The 17,335-nt window shown below is 44.8% G+C and overlaps 1 protein-coding gene across 3 annotated transcripts in view; it reads right to left on the reverse strand.

Annotated features, from left to right (window-relative positions):
- grm1a (glutamate receptor, metabotropic 1a) overlaps nucleotides 1–15,850 on the reverse strand; it is a 51,662-nt gene extending 35,812 nt beyond the window's left edge. Inside the window, exons 1-3 of one of the 3 annotated variants that reach the window (XM_064340501.1) lie at nucleotides 14,487–15,850; nucleotides 12,480–13,348; nucleotides 6,131–6,380 (exon numbers count right to left, since the gene is read on the reverse strand). In XM_064340501.1, the coding sequence (XP_064196571.1) occupies nucleotides 6,131–6,380; nucleotides 12,480–13,191 (962 nt within the window). In that variant the 5' untranslated portion in view covers nucleotides 13,192–13,348; nucleotides 14,487–15,850. Of the gene's footprint in view, nucleotides 1–6,130; nucleotides 6,381–12,479; nucleotides 13,352–14,486 lie in introns of all 3 variants that reach the window. The other 2 variants (XM_064340500.1, XM_064340502.1) reach the window with 2 other exon arrangements.
- Between the last annotated feature and the right edge of the window lie 1,485 nt (nucleotides 15,851–17,335).

Raw genomic sequence — 17,335 nt, forward strand, 5'->3', positions numbered from 1 at the left:
ATTATTCATCAGTGCTGGCACAATCGCGAGGAAGAAAGTGTGCGGTTTCCCAAACAGGAGACCGGGCCCCCCGCAAGTCCAGTCTGCACCCTGAACCTTACATCGCCTCCGGCCCTTCTGAAGCTTATCGTTTCGCGCGAACATAAACAGAGGGACAGATAAGATCAGTGCCCTTCTCTTTCAGAAGAAAGTTTGTGCGACAGTCATTAGTTATACGGAGTTTGCCACAAACTGTAATTCCGCGAAACAGGAAGGGCATTCATGCTAGAGTGGAATCATGGGTAAATTAACTCCAAGTGAATCTTATCTTGAGTTTGACACGGATTGTAAGTCTAAACTTTCCAGGAAAACTAATTTAAAACGAAACCCAGAGACAGTAACGAATGTGCCATGCTCACTACAGAAACACACACACACACACACACACACACATACACACACACGCATCAACTGTCCCAGAGACCCACTCTTTGTGACATTCACAGCCAGTCCTGATACCAAGAATGTCAACCCTTTCTCTATTCCCGCTTATCTTGCCGAAGTGTCTGTCACAGAACAAGCCTAACAGATGGCTCCAGAAGTCTGCCTGTGACAGACTTCAGTTTATGAACTCAGAAACAATAACTCAAAATATTAAGTGAAGACTTCCAACACCGGTGCTCAGCAAGGGGGATGGGGTTTGGTCATTTTGAGACTTATTCCTGGAGCATCAGTGGTCTAATTATTATAGCTTTCTGCCTCTCTGGTTTCTCCAAGACGTATTTATTTGCTTCTTAGCAGCCTGTCGTTGGGGCTGTTCTTAACCACAATTTGTTGACCAAGAAGATTAATGATTGGTCAGTAAAAAAAAATTAAAATAGAACTGTCAATCAAAGGGGCACTCATCAGCCATTACCCGAAGGCGGGACCTCAGGAGCGATCAGTCCCTGTGTCGCCCTAAATCACCTTGGAAAGGAGAGCGTGAGCCGCACCTCGGCCGCTGAAATAGGCCGCCAGATGTTTTGTCAGCCTTTCACGGTGCTCAACCCGCAAATGGGGCGCGAACACATCAAAAACACCTTCCCAGGTCCGCCGCGAAGCCAGACGAAAAGGGGGGGTGGGACCGCAGCGGGAGTCCGACAAAACCCGCCGCCATGTTCGGACAAAGCAGCTGCCGCCGCCGCACGCCACGCCGCACGCCCTTGAGAGCTTGATAAAGTAAATGTCCTGAGTGAAAAATATGTCTGAAAAAAAAATTACCCAGGAAAAAAAAGTTTTTTTTTTTTTTTTACATAATACTGTCTTGGATGGCAGCAAAAGCATGTTGCAGTGAAAATATTTATTTGCATTATTTTTACTGAATGTACCTTGTAGGGTAGGTTTCAGCATAGTAGAATATTTTTGTTTCTTGATATTAAGATCAGAGACTCCTGTCCCCTACAGGGGACAAAAAAATGAACTGCAGAATCTTTGGAGGATATGGCTCATAATGGCGGTTTTTGGAAGAGACAGTGCAGGTTACCTGCCAAACTGTCCTCTTCCAGGATCCAGTGAAGAATGCCCCGGAAGTGAATGAGTGATTGGGATCTGGTTGAAAAAAAAAAGCTCCCTTCTCCATGGAAAACAGCAGCACTGGGTGAATGAGTACAGGGGAAAATCTACCTTCTCTGGCTCTTCTGCATTGTGGGTGATTTCTTGTCAGGTTGCCATAGAAACGTGGAAACATGTACATACAGTACGTTGGGCTGCAGAAGGCGGGTTTTTTTTTTTCAAACCTTTTGATTGACTTGCTGATGCTGTGTGAGTGTGTGTGTGTATGTGTGTGTGTGCTCGTGGAGTGTGTGTGTGTGTGTGTGTGTGTGTGTGTGTGTGTATATGTGCATCTGTATGTGTGTGCTTGTGGAGTGTGTGTATGAGTGCATGTGTGTATGTGTGTGCTTGTGGAGTGTGTGTATGAGTGCATGTGTGTATGTGTGTGCTTGTGGAGTGTGTGTATGAGTGCACGTGCGTATCTGCGTTTGTGCGTGCATTTGTACCTCTCGTGCTAAAAATGGCCGTGCCCTGTGTGCTAATAGCTAAAGTAAAGGCGCTCCTGTTCCCCCTGGACCGGGGCAGCAGATCCGTTTCATCCTGGCAGACAGTCATCCCTCAGTGTGATTTTTGAGCGCTGTCACTCGCTGCCCGTCTCAGCCGCCCCTTCAAGCGCATAAAATAAATCACTCCCTCGGAAGAGAAAGTTCCTCTCAAGAGTTCTCGCTGAAATTTATTCCATCTTCCAGCTGCATACAGAGGCTGGAGAATTTTATTAAGAAATAAATAAAGAAATAAATAAAATTTAAAAAAAGGATTTTGGATTTACAGCTGGTGAGGCTAGCCTTTCTTTGCGAACAATTTTCTTTCAGCCAATTTCAGTGCCCAATTACACCTCCGATATCTACCCCCCCATGCCCCCCCCCCACACCCCCGCCACCCCCCCATTAGTGGTTGCGCCTCATCCAAGACTTGTGCGGTTTAGACTCCTCCAGCACAGCTCCTTGGCCTGTGCTCGAAAAAAAAAAGAAAAAAAAAAACTGTCTGTCCGCTCTGAGTCATTATCCTGAACGTTAAACACACTCCTCTTCAACAGGCCCCTCCATAACCACGAAAACCCGCAAACACTCCGCTCTGAGACACCCTGTTCCGGCTACTGCTGACAGACCGCGGCCGCATAAAAACACCTCCTCTTCAGGAGATCAGTCTTTTTACAGGTGAATATTAAATGTGCTCTCGTGTCCTGCGTGATTTAAAATGGCAGCGGCAATGGCTTATTAAATTCAAGCCTAAAATGACAACGAAGTGACAACGAAAACAGTCAGTTTATATTGAGTATAACGATGCTTTCCTGGGTTGAGGTTGAGGTGGGGTGGTGGGATGGGGTGAGGGGGCGAGGGGCGTGGCTATAGAGCCAAGGGGAGGCAGAAATGAGGCAGAAAACCAGCACTGCGTGCAGCGCTGCCACTCAATATAATTGACAGTTTAATTAGTCTTGAAATGTTAAGCACTGCATAGGCTTTTCTGACGATAAAAAGGCAGGTAACTGAAGCAAGTCGATCTATCAGACCCGCAGAATCATATCCTCCCCCTACCTAAGGCTGATGTTTTTTTGGGATGTTTTTTTAATGAGCCGCCATGTTACTTAACAGCACCACAGAAGATTCCGGTCAATATCAGCCCCATGCATGACTGGGATGAACACTTTCCTACCTTAGCATGCCACTGGACCAAAGACTCAAAGCACAGCCAGTTCTTTGAGAAATTAAACAAAGAGAGAATTCCTGGCCTACACACTCAGGGAAAAAAAAAGAGTTCTTTGGCTTGTGTCCATAGGGAAACCACCTTTTTAGTTTTTTTTAAAGAAACCCTCTAGGGTATGTAGGTGGTAAAAGCTTGAATTGACTGAACCATTTTGCCTGACCAGGAACACTAGACAGGGTTCCGCTTCCATGGAGACACAGGGGAGCCTCGTGGAACCATTTTGTGTAATTGTGTAATTAAAGAAAGACTGCACATCAGCCATTGGCTCAGCCTGCACACGCCACGCCCAACGGAACTCTTCCACTGGTGTTCGTTGATCCCAAACATTGGGCTCTACAGCATGTAGAGAGTGAGAGAGCGGTTGTGGTGTGGCGTGTCATTAGCCGTGTAGCGTGTAGCGGTGAGAGAGAGAGAAAAAAAACTGCCAGCACAGGAGGCGAGCGCCGGACTCACTGGAGCGTAACCCCAAATTCCCCCAGTACACACGCGACGGAGGAGGTGCATAACGCGCATCGCGTACCGAGGGGAACCGCGCACGTCTTCACTCTCGGGAATCGGCAGTTGGGATTCAAAACTACAAATAGGGAATCAGACGTTTTGAATTAGGGTGGCAGCTCACTACCCTTTGAGCCACCCTATAAAGCGCCCCTGATGTAATACCGACTCCAGACGCCGTCAGATCACAACATCAACCCGGCCTCGAAAACAAAAAAGGAGGTCCCGTGTGACTCCATGGCGCTGTTTAAACCGTTTGAAGAGGAGGTTCAGTGTGTTCACCTCGGCGTGTCTGAGGCAGACCCGCAGCGCCCGCCAGCTTTATCTGTGTCTGTGGAAAAGGTCTGTACACCTGCTGCTAGGCTACGCTTCCTCCTGTTGACCGGACTGGGCATCACAGGATGACACTGACTTGACCGTTTTGAAGGGTAGGTTCATAAATGTCAGTGTTCTAGAACTCCATTCAGCTTTCAGTTGCCAGTTAGTGATTGTGACATCACTATTGGAATGTTCAGTTAAGAACGTTCTAATCACATATTTGTGACCTCACACCTGAAAGGGTTAAATAGTCGGTCCCCAGTTCTACACACCAGACGGATCATGCTAATATCTTTCAGCTGTTTTAATTTTATCTATCCTCAAAATTCTGCTTTTCCACTGACTCATGCGTTTTTTATTTTTTTATTTTTTTTGTTTGTCTGTGTCCTGGCTTTTTGGCAATTCTACAATAAAAGGTTTTGTCGTTATGCACTCGAATTGAGTCTCCCTCTGGAACAGGCTCCCTTTGAAAACGATAACAACTGCAGGCAAACCACTGGTTCAGACTGAAAGAAAGTGGCTATCCCGTAAACAAAACACACATACTTCTCAACCGCAAGGGTCCACATAAAGCCTATGCAAAGTTAAATTTCCATTTCTATCCACACACAAAAAAAAAGGAAAACCGGTTGCATTTTGTACTTGCCCTAATTGAAGTCGTGTTGTTTCACTGTTTAGAGTAAGAGTTGAGCCATCTATCATTGGCACAGGGGGGAAGACAAATCAGGCAAAAGCGATAATTGCTGTTGGCTGCCGTTGCCCCACCAATTAAAAGTTAGGTTTTCATCTTGTGTAGAACACTCCCAGTGAGATTTTCCCATGTAGGTCAGGAAGATGCTTCAGCCAAAGCCAGACCTCAGCAAGCCCCGAAGCATTCTGGAACACTGGGGGAATACTCCAGCTAGGCTGCCATTTGATTCGTTGTTTTTTTTATCAGCCATGTGGAACACAAATTTGCTATAAATCCTGAAGTTTATAATGAAAAAGATTAAAATTATAGGTGTTCATTCATATAGAGCATAGGTGTTCATTTACATTGGGCAAATGAGGATTTAAATAAGTATTTAACCAATATGAGTACTAAGATGCAAGATTTGTAAAACATTGCTAACTTTTCTAATCAAAATGTATCAATATTTCAAGTCAAAATTATTTTCAAAGAGAGTAAAGGAACAACATTCAAAGACAACTTTCCGCAACACGTTTCCTGTCGTGACGCCAGAAAGCAACAGCATTCACAGGAAATCTACAAAACCAGAAATATTTTTCACATTCCCCAGTGGAAATGCCAGCTCGGTTCCAGCCTGGTTTTAAGCTGGTCCAGCTTGTCTGAAGCTGGTGCTGCTGGTTTGCAGCTGGTTTGGAGATGGTCAAGCTGGCAACAAGATGGTTGAGATAGAGTAGCAACCATGTTGGCAAAACCATGTCCAGCTGGTGGTACCAGCTTCGTACAAACAAGAGCCCGTCACCAAATTCCAGATGGTATCCAGCTGGAGGAGAAGCTGCTTCCTGCAATGATTTATGTTTTAGGCTGGCAGCTGGAATTTTCCACCAGGGGTTGAGAACATTCTCAGAGGAGACAGGGGAGGGGACAGGGGAAGGGACAGTGGAGCAGGCCAGGGGGGGACAGGGGTGATGACATGGGAAGGGGACAGGGGAGCGGGCCAGGGGAGGGGACAGGGGAGCAGGCCAGGGGAGAGGACAGGAGTGATGACATGGGAAGGGGACAGGGGAGCGGGCCAGGGAAGGACAGTGGAGCAGGCAGGTGGAGGGGCAGGGGAGGGGCCAGGGGAGGGAACAGGAGAGGGGACAGGAGAGCGGTCAGGGGAGGGGCCAGGGGAGGGGACAGGGGAGGGGCCAGGAAAGGGGACAGGAGAGCAGGTCAGGGGAGGGGACAGGAGAGCGAGCAGGGGAGAGGCCAGGGGAGGGACAGGGGTGATGACATGGGAAGGGGACAGGGGAGCGGGCCAGGGGAGGGGACAGGGGAGCGGGCCAGGGGAGGGGACATCGGCAGGACGGCGGCGGCGGACGGTCGGACCCTTACCTGCCGATGAGCAGGAACTCGCCGGCCACGCCCAGCCGGCGCATGGCCGTCAGCAGGCCGCGCACCGTCATGCCCTCGCAGAAGCACACCACCACGCGGGCCTTGGGCAGCCGCTCCCGCAGTTTCCGTAGCAACCGGTCGAAGTGCCTCTCGCCGGCGTTGCTGTAGATCTTGTCCGAGTGCGCGATGCACAGGCCCTCCTGCGAGGCCAGCTCCTTGAAGGCCTCCATCCCGCTCTCCCCGTAGTTCCCTGCGCGCGGCGGCAAACAAAAAAAAAAAAGAATAAATAAAATAATAATAATAATGTCAACACCTAAAACTGTGGCGGGAGATGTGGACTTGATTCAAGCTGAAACACTTTTCTGTACGTGTTTCAAAAAAAAAAAAAAAAACTGTCATCCTGTTGTTCCACTTTATTTTGCGTGATTCATTTTTCTCAAAGTCTCTGAGGAGACAACATTTCGACTGAGTCATACCTACCAGGACTCAGGACAGCTGTCTCAGGCCCTGACCGCTTCCACACAGTGAAATGTCCACGTTAATTCAACTCCAACAGAGTACATGCAAGTCCACTAGGGACCAAGTACTCAGTGGGCAGAGTTGATTTAACACCGAACAATTTATCGCGCATGCCATTTCACTTGATCATTTTGCATCCAGTCGTTTCCCAGTAGTAGGGATAACAGTAGTATTCGTCATCATACAAAAGCATGCACATCACCTGTGTAGATAGGCACACACTTCCATTATGTATCTTCTGTCATCAATGTAGTGTAAGCCCCATAAAAATGCAGAGCAAAATACAGTATTGCCCTCTAGGGCTGCCTTTAGTTCTGATCCGAATTACTAGAGGGAATAGGGTCTGCTTGTTCAGGTATTCATGCTGGATGTCGCGCTATTATGGGAAGGGTGATAAAGCACATCTACAAGCAATTTAGTTTTATTAGGCCAATATTCTGCATTTCAGTCAGATTATTTATAATGTTGTCTTTGAAAATTGCTTATTTGTATTGCCTTCTCTGTGTTCTATCTTGCTTTATGATATGGTGGCACTATAAAATTGCAATATTGAATCAGTCAGAGGTGCCGTCTACGCTGGACATCTCATTTCATGTTGTAAAAACCCATGCTGATGCATTTCTTGTCTCTTTCACCCGGGATTGGAAGTCTGTCGCATTCTAGGATTTCTCAGATTCGTCTTAATCCACTCAGGTAATTAGTCAATCAGTGAGCTTACAAAGGTTGCCATGGGCAACCGGAAATAGATAGCAGTCCAGGGCAGCATGTAGAAAATATGCAGTCCACCGTTCATTTTATTGAAAGATAGGCAAACAGTGTTTATGTTCCGTATTTCACCGGAGACAGGTGGTATTCCCAAACAGTGATCATGAACGTGAGAGATGCCTGTTTTCCCTGTAGCCAGCTAAGTTCTGCACATACCTAAACATCGACATGCTGGTAGAAGCTAGGTGTTAGCATTGCCCTAGATCTTGCCCGACAACCATATGCAATTATTTCCCATAAACCTGTGCACTGTACCTCCCCTACCTCCCATCAATCTGTCCGTGGGACTGGACTCTACACCCACCACCCCTCTGCGGGTCAAGACCCCTACACCTTCCACCATTTGTCAGTGGGACTAGACCCCTACACCCTTCCCCCCTCTATCTGTGGGATTGGACCCTCCACCCTCGACCCATCTGTGGGACTAGACCCTATACCCTCCACCCCTCTGTTTGTGGGATTAGACCCCTACACCCTTCACCCCTTGAAGGTGAGACCTGGTCATGACCCGATGCACGCTGATTACAAACCGTGAACGTTGCGGGCTTCTCCAGGCAAACATTTCAACAACTCCCCCCCCCCCCCCCAACCCCCCTTCACACACCACCGCCCCCCCCCCCTTCCCCTCACACACCTCGCTCTATCTCGTGGGCGCTTATATTTCACACCTCACCGGCTCATTCGACTGTCTCTCAGTTTATTATAAAAAAAATATCCCCGTCCGCCAGCGGCGAAGCTTCGGCTGTCAATCACCGCCCGTCCCATAACCCCTTGCAGCTCTCGCTCTCACCTCACGCCCCTTCACTTTGCCGCGGGGGGTTCCTGTACCCCAGGTACGTGCATTTACCAACCATGAGCAGGACTGGGGGGGGGGGGGGCGCGGGGGGGCGGGGGGGCAGTTCAATTCAAGTTCAGTCAAGTTCGGGAAATGGATCAAGATTCCACTCGTGAACTGGGGGTAAAAAATGCCATATTGCTGCATGAGGATTTTCAGTAAGTGCTCTGGATTTCAATTCACTTCCTGAAATTGACTGAATTGGAGTGGAATTGACTCCCTACCTCTGACAATAAGCACTCTTGGCTTTGTGCTTTTGTCATGTTTTTATTTTTTTATTTATTTTTTTTATCGAAAGTGAATCATTGTTGTTTCCCTCCAGTCTTCCATTGCGCACACGTATTTACTTTGTACACACACACACTTTGCATTTCACAGGGATTATCATTTCTGCGCAGCGAGGTAATAACCGATATGTTCACGAGAGGATGTCATGTCTACTTTGGGGTCCCACGGAGGGCTGGATGTGAGTTATTTCCCAGGTATAAAATACCACGGAGTTGTTATGATTCAACACGATTTGTTTGTTTTTGGTCTTCCGCTCTTCTCAGTATATCACGGGTCTCTACTGGCCAAATGTTTTTGTTTTGTTTTGTTTTGTTTGTTATCGGTCACCTATGGGAGAATTATTAGACATGTTATGATTGTTATTATTATTATTATTTCTATATTATATTATTATATGCACTTTTTGTACGTCGCTTTGGATAAAAGCGTCTGCCAAATAAATGTAATGTAATGTTTCATATAATTATTCATATTTTTTTAATCTGTCCATTATTGTAGGGGTCATGATGATTCATGATAATAACACATACATAACAATTCTGTTCAATGCACATTTTTATAAAGACAGATCCACACAGAGATTACCTGGGGAAACATGTAGATGTTTATCTTGGCAAACCGGTTTGTAGAAGTGGGATCGCTACTGTATTTCTTTTTTCAGTTCCATAATCAGACAGTTGATGAATAATATTTGAATAATAGAAGAACGCACCGCATTAATTCCTCAATCAAATGTGGAGAGTTGATTAATTAATTCAGGTCTGCTTAGATGTGGAAATAATGAAAAACTGGACTTCGCCCGTTATTTTATAATGGAATAAAATTTGCATAAAATTAATCATTCTACTACAGAGAAGGGCGGACTAATTAATCTGGTAAATGAATGTGAACATACAGTGCATACATGTCTACACACTATGAACATGCATATGTACATGCACAGTACATACACATGTAACCAGAGCACATACATGTGTACATGTGTACATGCATAGCACATACATGTGTACACGCATAGCACATACATGTACACACTGTTCAGCATGCATACTTCCTGAGCGTGTGGTCACTACACCTCCACCACACCTCCCCTCGTGAAGATAGATTGATGAAGGGATGGAGTAGATAATAGAAAGTGATAGATGGGGAGATGATAGATGTATAAACGGAGGAATGGATAGATTGATGGATCCATGGCTCGGCTCACAGCAAGATGAAGACGCACTGTAACTTGTTCGTCTGTGCAGTGCATCTTGCATTATGGGCCGGCTCCACCATCTCTGCTAACTATGAGCCAATCAGCACCCTGGAATAAATACCTCCTCCTTTTCAAACAAAAACTAACTTGCTACCTCTCTCTAAATGCACCATATGAATCAGCCCAGTACTTTGCATACTGTGCTATAAACACAATCTCAGTATTGTGCCTAAACTGTAGAACGAATGCTGTGCTACAAGTTTACACCCACGGTGCTACAATACCTGATACCTTAGTAATGCATATGGCCACCAGTTTGTCTCCACCATGTGACCCACAGGGATTGAAACACGTATTACAATGGTAATCCTCCAGGGGTCCCCATTCGCAGTTCAATGGCACAGTCAAGCAACAAATCGTACAAGTTAGTTTCTAATTGAGACATTTATTAAATAAAAAGCACTTGAGTAGCATTGCAAGTGATCAGTTAAAGCAGCTGATTACACAGTTAACTCAGGTCACCTGATTTCTTGGGTCTGAATCGATCGCAGGGAAAAAACAGAAACCAGCAGACTTTGTGGTTCTCCAGCACCACGACTGAGTATCACTGCAGTAAAAACAAAAACGCATCCATATAAAGCAGGTTTTAGCCCAACATTAAAACACCTGATTCTACTTGAGGTCTTGATTGAAGACCGTGCGTGATTGGTTAATTCATAGAATAATTTATTTATTTTATTTAACTTTTTTGTGCAAGTTAAATGTAATATAACTGCTCTCGTTTTTAATTTGTGCATTTCCCGACTGCTTCTATCATGCTCCTGTTACAAACACTTTAAAATACTGCAGCGTGTCCACGGTAACTAATCAAACTGAATGTAACATGCTCGTACAAATCGCCGTCAATCACCATCTGTCCTTAATTAGTGCCAATTACTTTATCAACTTAGATGACTGAGGTGGAGCAAATGGGATAATTGTTTGAGAAGGGGCTTGACAAAGAGGCTATCACTCACGACCCCTAGCTGGCGGAGGACTAAAGTACGATGCAAGAAAACAAGGGGAGACAAACTGGTGGCCCTAGTAATTCAAAACATAACACAAACTTTACAATACTGACACAGAGTTGGCAAATGGAGGATGGACCCCCCCCCCACCCCCCTTTATCTGGGGTCCTCCCAAGATTTTGGAGATTGGATTTTATTGTCGCCACTGTTGTGCTTTTTCTTCCAACTTGAAAGTTTATTTTTTACCCACTTCCTGTTTTTGGGGGCAATTCAGGATCTGCCTTTTCCAATTTTTTGTTTCACCTATCTTCCTGTAAAGCGTCGTTGTGGCAATGTACTTGTAAAAAAGGCCCAAATGCAGACAAGATCGAATTACACTGAATGGGCCTCATTCACAAAACTTGTCTGAAATTATTTTTACTTTTGTTCTTATGAAAAAAATGTTCCTATGAAAAAACAATATGAGATTCACGACACACGTGCAGACCTTTGTTTTTGTGCATGTCCCTGGTGTATGATGTGATGAATTTGCATAAGGAAACGGCCATGAGCAAATACACATAAGAAAAAAAATGATAAATGCCGAAATGTTCTTGTGAACGTTCTTACGCGCTCTTTTCACGATCAGATGTGATTGTACGCGTGTTTTTTGTGAATGAGGCCCGATGTGTACTAGGCGCTTTACTTTCTCATTGCTACACAGACCTTGTTTCAGCGGTACTGTCGCAAGCTTTTCTCATTCCTTGCACATAAATCTGCTTCAGCACCTGGCCTCCACACTGCTGCCCACGCCTGGAAACTAAAACACCCACAAGCCACAAACACCAAACCCCTCAGTCTGGCCTACGTTTGCTTGAGAAACGTAGACCAGTAATCACTCACTGCGACGTAATAGTATAATCACATCTTTTTCATTTTTGTTTTTAAAAAATTATTATTATTTACACATGACATTCAATAGGTATGATATGAGCATAAATACCATACAAACAAAAATGATTGTTCCCCATTCAATGCGTTTCAAGAAGGCGTCCATTTTTAGAGCAGGATATTTAAAGTGACCCCTTTATACCGTCGTCTGGGGAGTTTAGAGCAAGGACAGCCTTTTGGATCACCTGTAAACAGCAGGACGTATATTTTTGGAGAAAGGGCGAACTTGCACTCATCTTGGACTCATTTTTTGTTCTTTCAAACACCTTTCAAAGTTACTGCAGTGAGTTGGAACAGCTTGTTCCACAGAAAAAGTGTAAACAGGATTCATGGCAATTCTGCCAAGGCATTAATCGAACACTTACTTAAACATCTAATTTTAATTTATTCTGAATGCATACAATTTACATCCACATCCCTTTCCCCTTCTCACTCTCTCTCCCTTCCCCCTTCTCTCTCTCTCCCACTCTCACATCTAACCTCTCTCTCTCTCTCTCTCTCATACACACACACATGCACACACACACACAGAAGAAATACAAACATGCAAAAGAAAAGATACAAGCTCGTATCACCAATAATCAATGAAACCAACGAGTGGTTCTCCTCCGTTATCACTATCAGACTTGTAGATGCTCAATATAAATTAGCTTTAGAATTGCCAACATTGTTTTTTTTTTTTTTTTTTGCGCTGATGGAAGATCATTAAGTCTGGAACCAAGTCCTAATCCCCAAAAATCGCTCAAGTGTTAACTGGAGTGTTACGTGGCTAATTAATAACGGGGCAGACGTTGCGCTGTGACTTACCCTCGGTATGAACCGCCGACACGTAGGTCCAGTTGTAGCGTTTAACTATGTCCAGGATGGCCCTGGCTTGTAACGTGTCCGAGGGAACGACCCTCAGAAAATACTTGAAAAGTGTTTTGTCGCTCAGGTCGATACTGGTTGCTGAGTAGGCTATTTGGGGAATGTTGAACAGCTGTAGTAAATTTTGAACCTGAATCGCCACCGAGCTGGAGCCTGGTCCAATGACTCCAGCGATGGGTTTCTTCGTCGTTGGGGGCTGAGTCGAAGGCGTTCCATCAATGCACCATTTGGACCCATCCTTGTCGTCCCGTATAGATATAAGCGAATCCCTTATGAACTCGATACTTTGTTCCAAAGCCACGGACGAGTGCCAACACGAGTCCCTAATCTCGCAGCCCAGGGTAATGTTCGGAAGAAGGTTGGGGTCTGAATTGATGCGGTCCAGCGTGTGAAACATGGCCTCCACCCTCTGGATGCCGTACTGTTCTCTGACCTCTCCGCATTTTCTTTCCGCGACCTTCTCGGCGGACGGTTGGTGATGAACGGAAAAAAGAGCCCCAATTACAATATCCCCCTCCATTCTGGCAACGGAGCGAGACACGGCCCTGGGCATTAACGACCTTTCGTGGAGACGGCTGGACAACGCGTGCCTATAGAACAACACCGTTGGGAAAAATAAAAGGAGGACTGAATTCATTTTTAAGCGTGCCATATTCCACTTCACGAAAACGGTTTCGGCGGTTCGGGCATAATATCCGTCTGTGACAGCTGTCTGGAAGCCTTAGCTGTCTGAGAGTACATCCAGGTTGGACGAAGTGAACATCGTTTGCAATGACAATTTCTTGAATTAATCCACCGTAAAGAAAGTCCTGCTAAGAGACAAAAAAAGGTGATAGGAAAAAACGAATATACCAGCTGGATATAAGATGTATGAAATATTAAATAGAATATTCTTTGCGCTCTAATACTCTTAAACGTGATTTCAACGGGGATAAAAGTTGGGCTGTCCACACGATGTCATGGTTAAATGCACAAGCCTGAAATATAGGCTATATAATGTAAAGTAATTTATAACTACTGACATCAAAACCCTTAAACCATTCTAGATAAAAGATACGTGGACAGATTCGAAAACATAATTTGAACAGCGAAAAAGGGGACCCCGTTTTTTATTTATTAAATGTTAATATGTTGCAAAAAAAAATTATACTAAACTAGGCGCATACATCGATTCGCTCTACCGTTTACAAATGCCTGTCCTGTTATCGAACAGTCAGAAACATTCATTTTCAATTTCATGCCAATTTAATTTTATCTTCTCAAGTGCCGTTCTCTTTCCATTGAAAAAATTGGTTTGTGAGACGTGAGGAGCGGGTTTCAGCACGCTGGACAGCGCTAGATCACTTCATTCACGACGCTCCTCTCTATATAGTAACGAAACACCTTTCGTTCACAGGTATTTCGCGGCGTACATTCTCCTGACAAAGCAAAACCCAACACTGAACAACAATCAGTCGCCTCTTCCCCTAATATCACACACGAACACAATGCCACTTTCATTAATCAAGGAAATAAACCCAAATTAGCAGCTAAACCACGCATCATGACAAATAGTACTGTGAAGAAACGCCAAAGGACGATTACCTTAGCATGTGTGGCTTTGAGATACAAGATACAATCACGGTGTAATTGCAAGTTAATTACGAGTTATCATGAGATCTGTTAAATACATAGCGCGCACGATCTACGCTCGTATTTTTGTTTGTATGTTTACCATTAATTTGACCCGTCTCAACAACGAGAATGAATCGTCTGCAGATCGTAACGGATTGATTGATCACTCACAAGAAAATCGCAACAACGAAAAAAAACTGATGACAGCGTGAAACGGTCAATCTCGTCGTTCAACTCATCTTCGCCGCACCTAATGTACTGGTACGCCCTAACCACGCAAAGACCGAATACCGCAGCAACTGCTGTGCATTTCCTCGAGGAACTTGAACATACCTGTTTCCGCGAGACATCGCGTGCCTCGCCGCCTTCTGAGCCGCACGGTCCTTGGCTGTGGTACTTGAGGTTCTATCGCTCACTAGACTCTTTTCTTTCTTTTTTTTTCAGCGGGACCGCGAGTGCCCCCCATCTTTGCCGGTTACGCACTACATCAGGAAATCGGGTCACACAAGCTGCAGTGTGTGGCCCCAATAGAGAAAAGGGACACGTACAAAAAAAAAAAAAAAAATTCAATTTAAAACTACAAACTGACATACCGCGCCTTAGCCTGTTTATCTGACACATGATTGATAAGCATACTAGTAACCGCAGTACAGTATGAAAAGCCATGTGCTGGAGAGATCTTCCCGACCTAACATTTAGTAGCATTCTTCAATTTGGGGAAGTGTGATCCTTTGCGCAGCGGGGAGCAACACAGAATAGCTAAGCGCTGTCCAGCAAAGCAGACGTGGTCAGATACTCAATAACTCAGCCCATAGAAAGGTAGGCTACAAGTATAACAGATTCCCAGCAGGCGACATCTTGTGCTTTTTTCGCCTGGCCTCACCCAGTTCTACCCACTGTTAAATACCCTCTTCAGGAAAAAGATTCAGAGTACCAATGATTTAAATTTTTTTTTATATATTTATAAAAACTCCTTTACACTGGAAAAAAAAAATTCTCAAGATGAATGTAATTTAATTGACATGACAAATTTCTGTCCAGTTTATAAAGACAATTCCAACTAAAAGTGAGCTCTGGCAAAAAAAAAAAAGTCTGATGTGGCCCAATGTGATTTAAACAGGCTATCTCAACCTATTCTTTTCGTGTCAGTTTTGGTCCGTTGTTGGATGACTTGCAACAAGTTTGTGTAAATCCTATACAAACTGGTCACATTTGTAAACTCCCACTCGTGTAATTACTGGCGTAATCTGATGGAAACTCGTAGTTAAACATAATGGCAAGAGGTAATTTATGGTCCACGGTCACGGACGCTGAAGCGCTTCGAATCCAATCTAATTTAGACTGTCTATAAAACTGTGTCCCGTTCCATTACCGCCATGTTTTTACACCTCATTGAGGCTGTCTCCTAACGAAAAAAGAAAGAAAAAAGAAAAAAGAAAAAAAGAAATCCTCACCTGAATCGGCTTTCAGCCGCCTGGCCCTGTAAAACTGCCTCTCTGCCTCTCAGCTCAGTCAGAATAAAAACAGACGTCCCGAACAGACGACTTTTCTGACCCCCCGTCATGCTTCCTGACTTCCAACGGCGGTACGATTCAGATCAGGACCTGGAAAGGTTAGGCAGGTCGGCCCACTGGGGGAGTGACTCAAGCTTAGCACTTACATTAATAACAACGGGAGCTCTGATATAGCCCAAACCTCTTTTAGCCTTGACATTGGATATTACGAGGAGCGGTGTCATATTTCAGACCCCAGGTTCTCGTGTTGCTACGCAGTTTGGTCCTGGACCTGGCAAAACAAAAGGAAAGCATTTGTTTTGTGTGGTGCCACAACTACCCAGCTCAAGCCCCTTACTTTACCATCGCATACATCAGGTCAGAACCAGTCGCTAGGATTTTAACTTTTTTCTTATTTCTTTTTTGAACAGAACACAGCCCCAGGTCACCCTCACTGTAAGTATTTGTAGAGGGCGCTCATTGTCGGCACTCAATGTCCAGGCATCTCGAAATGGCTTCTGACTTGTGTGTGGTTTTTTCAGCCATAAAGCTTAGTGTGCTCACTCAAGCGCTGACTGTTACCAGCGATACATCAGGGTCAGAATCACAGCTCGCTAGGATCTTTCTTTTTTTTTTTTCCCTCTTCTTGTATTGAACAGAACCACAGTGCCCCGGGTCAGCCCTCTGTAGAATTGTAGTTATTGCCAGTGCTCCTAATGCCTCTGTCAAGTAGACAACAAACAATAAAACGTCGCAAGAACTCGTAGTCGCTAGTGTGACTCCTCACCTCTGAAATGACGTTACAAGTTGTAAACTGAGAAATCGTTAGTGTGGGGTGGGGTGGGAGTGGGGATAACCAATGGGCTGAAAAGATTATTGTCATCCGGCTGTTTTTGTCATGGGTGAAAGAAAAAAAGAAACCAATCAAAAGTTCAAGTAGCAAGAGAAATAAGAGGAGCACTATGCCAGTTTACATGAAACATTTCAAGAAAGCTACTGTGAGACAGTCTGGTTTGACTTCCATTTGGCTTCCAGATACTGTTATGATGGGAACACTACCAAAACAGTTTCAGAACATACTAGTGCCATTGTGGGGATTTACATGGGTAGGACGATATTTGCAGCTTTTGATTACACACGCCCTGGAGAATTAACGACAGGAACAGCACTGATTGTTTTGAGGCACATGGAATCACCCGATGAGATTTCATTTTTAATGTTCAATGTTAATTCCACCGAGCAGTTCACCCTAACAGCATCCAAATGGCATAGAATCTACTCTGTCAGACAAATATGCACTCAATTACGTAATTCACTCTCATGGGGGGGGGGGGGTATTCCATATGACACAAATGTCTCTGGATTCATTCTCATGCAAAATGAAATGCAGACGGTTACCCACCAACACTCGTGCAATCTACTCAGGAGCGAGCAATTTATTCATCGGGCTGCCAGACCAGACTGCTTTCAGGATGGAACTCAGAATCACCAATGAGGCTACTAGAGATTACAGTGAATCCCAGCAATGTCTGCTTGGACAAAAGCAACAAAACAACACTACATTACATTCATTTGGCAGACGCTTGTATCCGGAACGAGGTAACAATAACAATAACAAAAACAAAATGCGGCATTTGATATCGTTTCCTATGAAAACCGCGACCGGAGTCAATGATGCGCGTTCAAAAC

The sequence above is a fragment of the Anguilla rostrata genome, chromosome 6 (genome assembly GCF_018555375.3).
Source record: "Anguilla rostrata isolate EN2019 chromosome 6, ASM1855537v3, whole genome shotgun sequence".
NCBI classification, from domain to species: domain Eukaryota; kingdom Metazoa; phylum Chordata; class Actinopteri; order Anguilliformes; family Anguillidae; genus Anguilla; species Anguilla rostrata.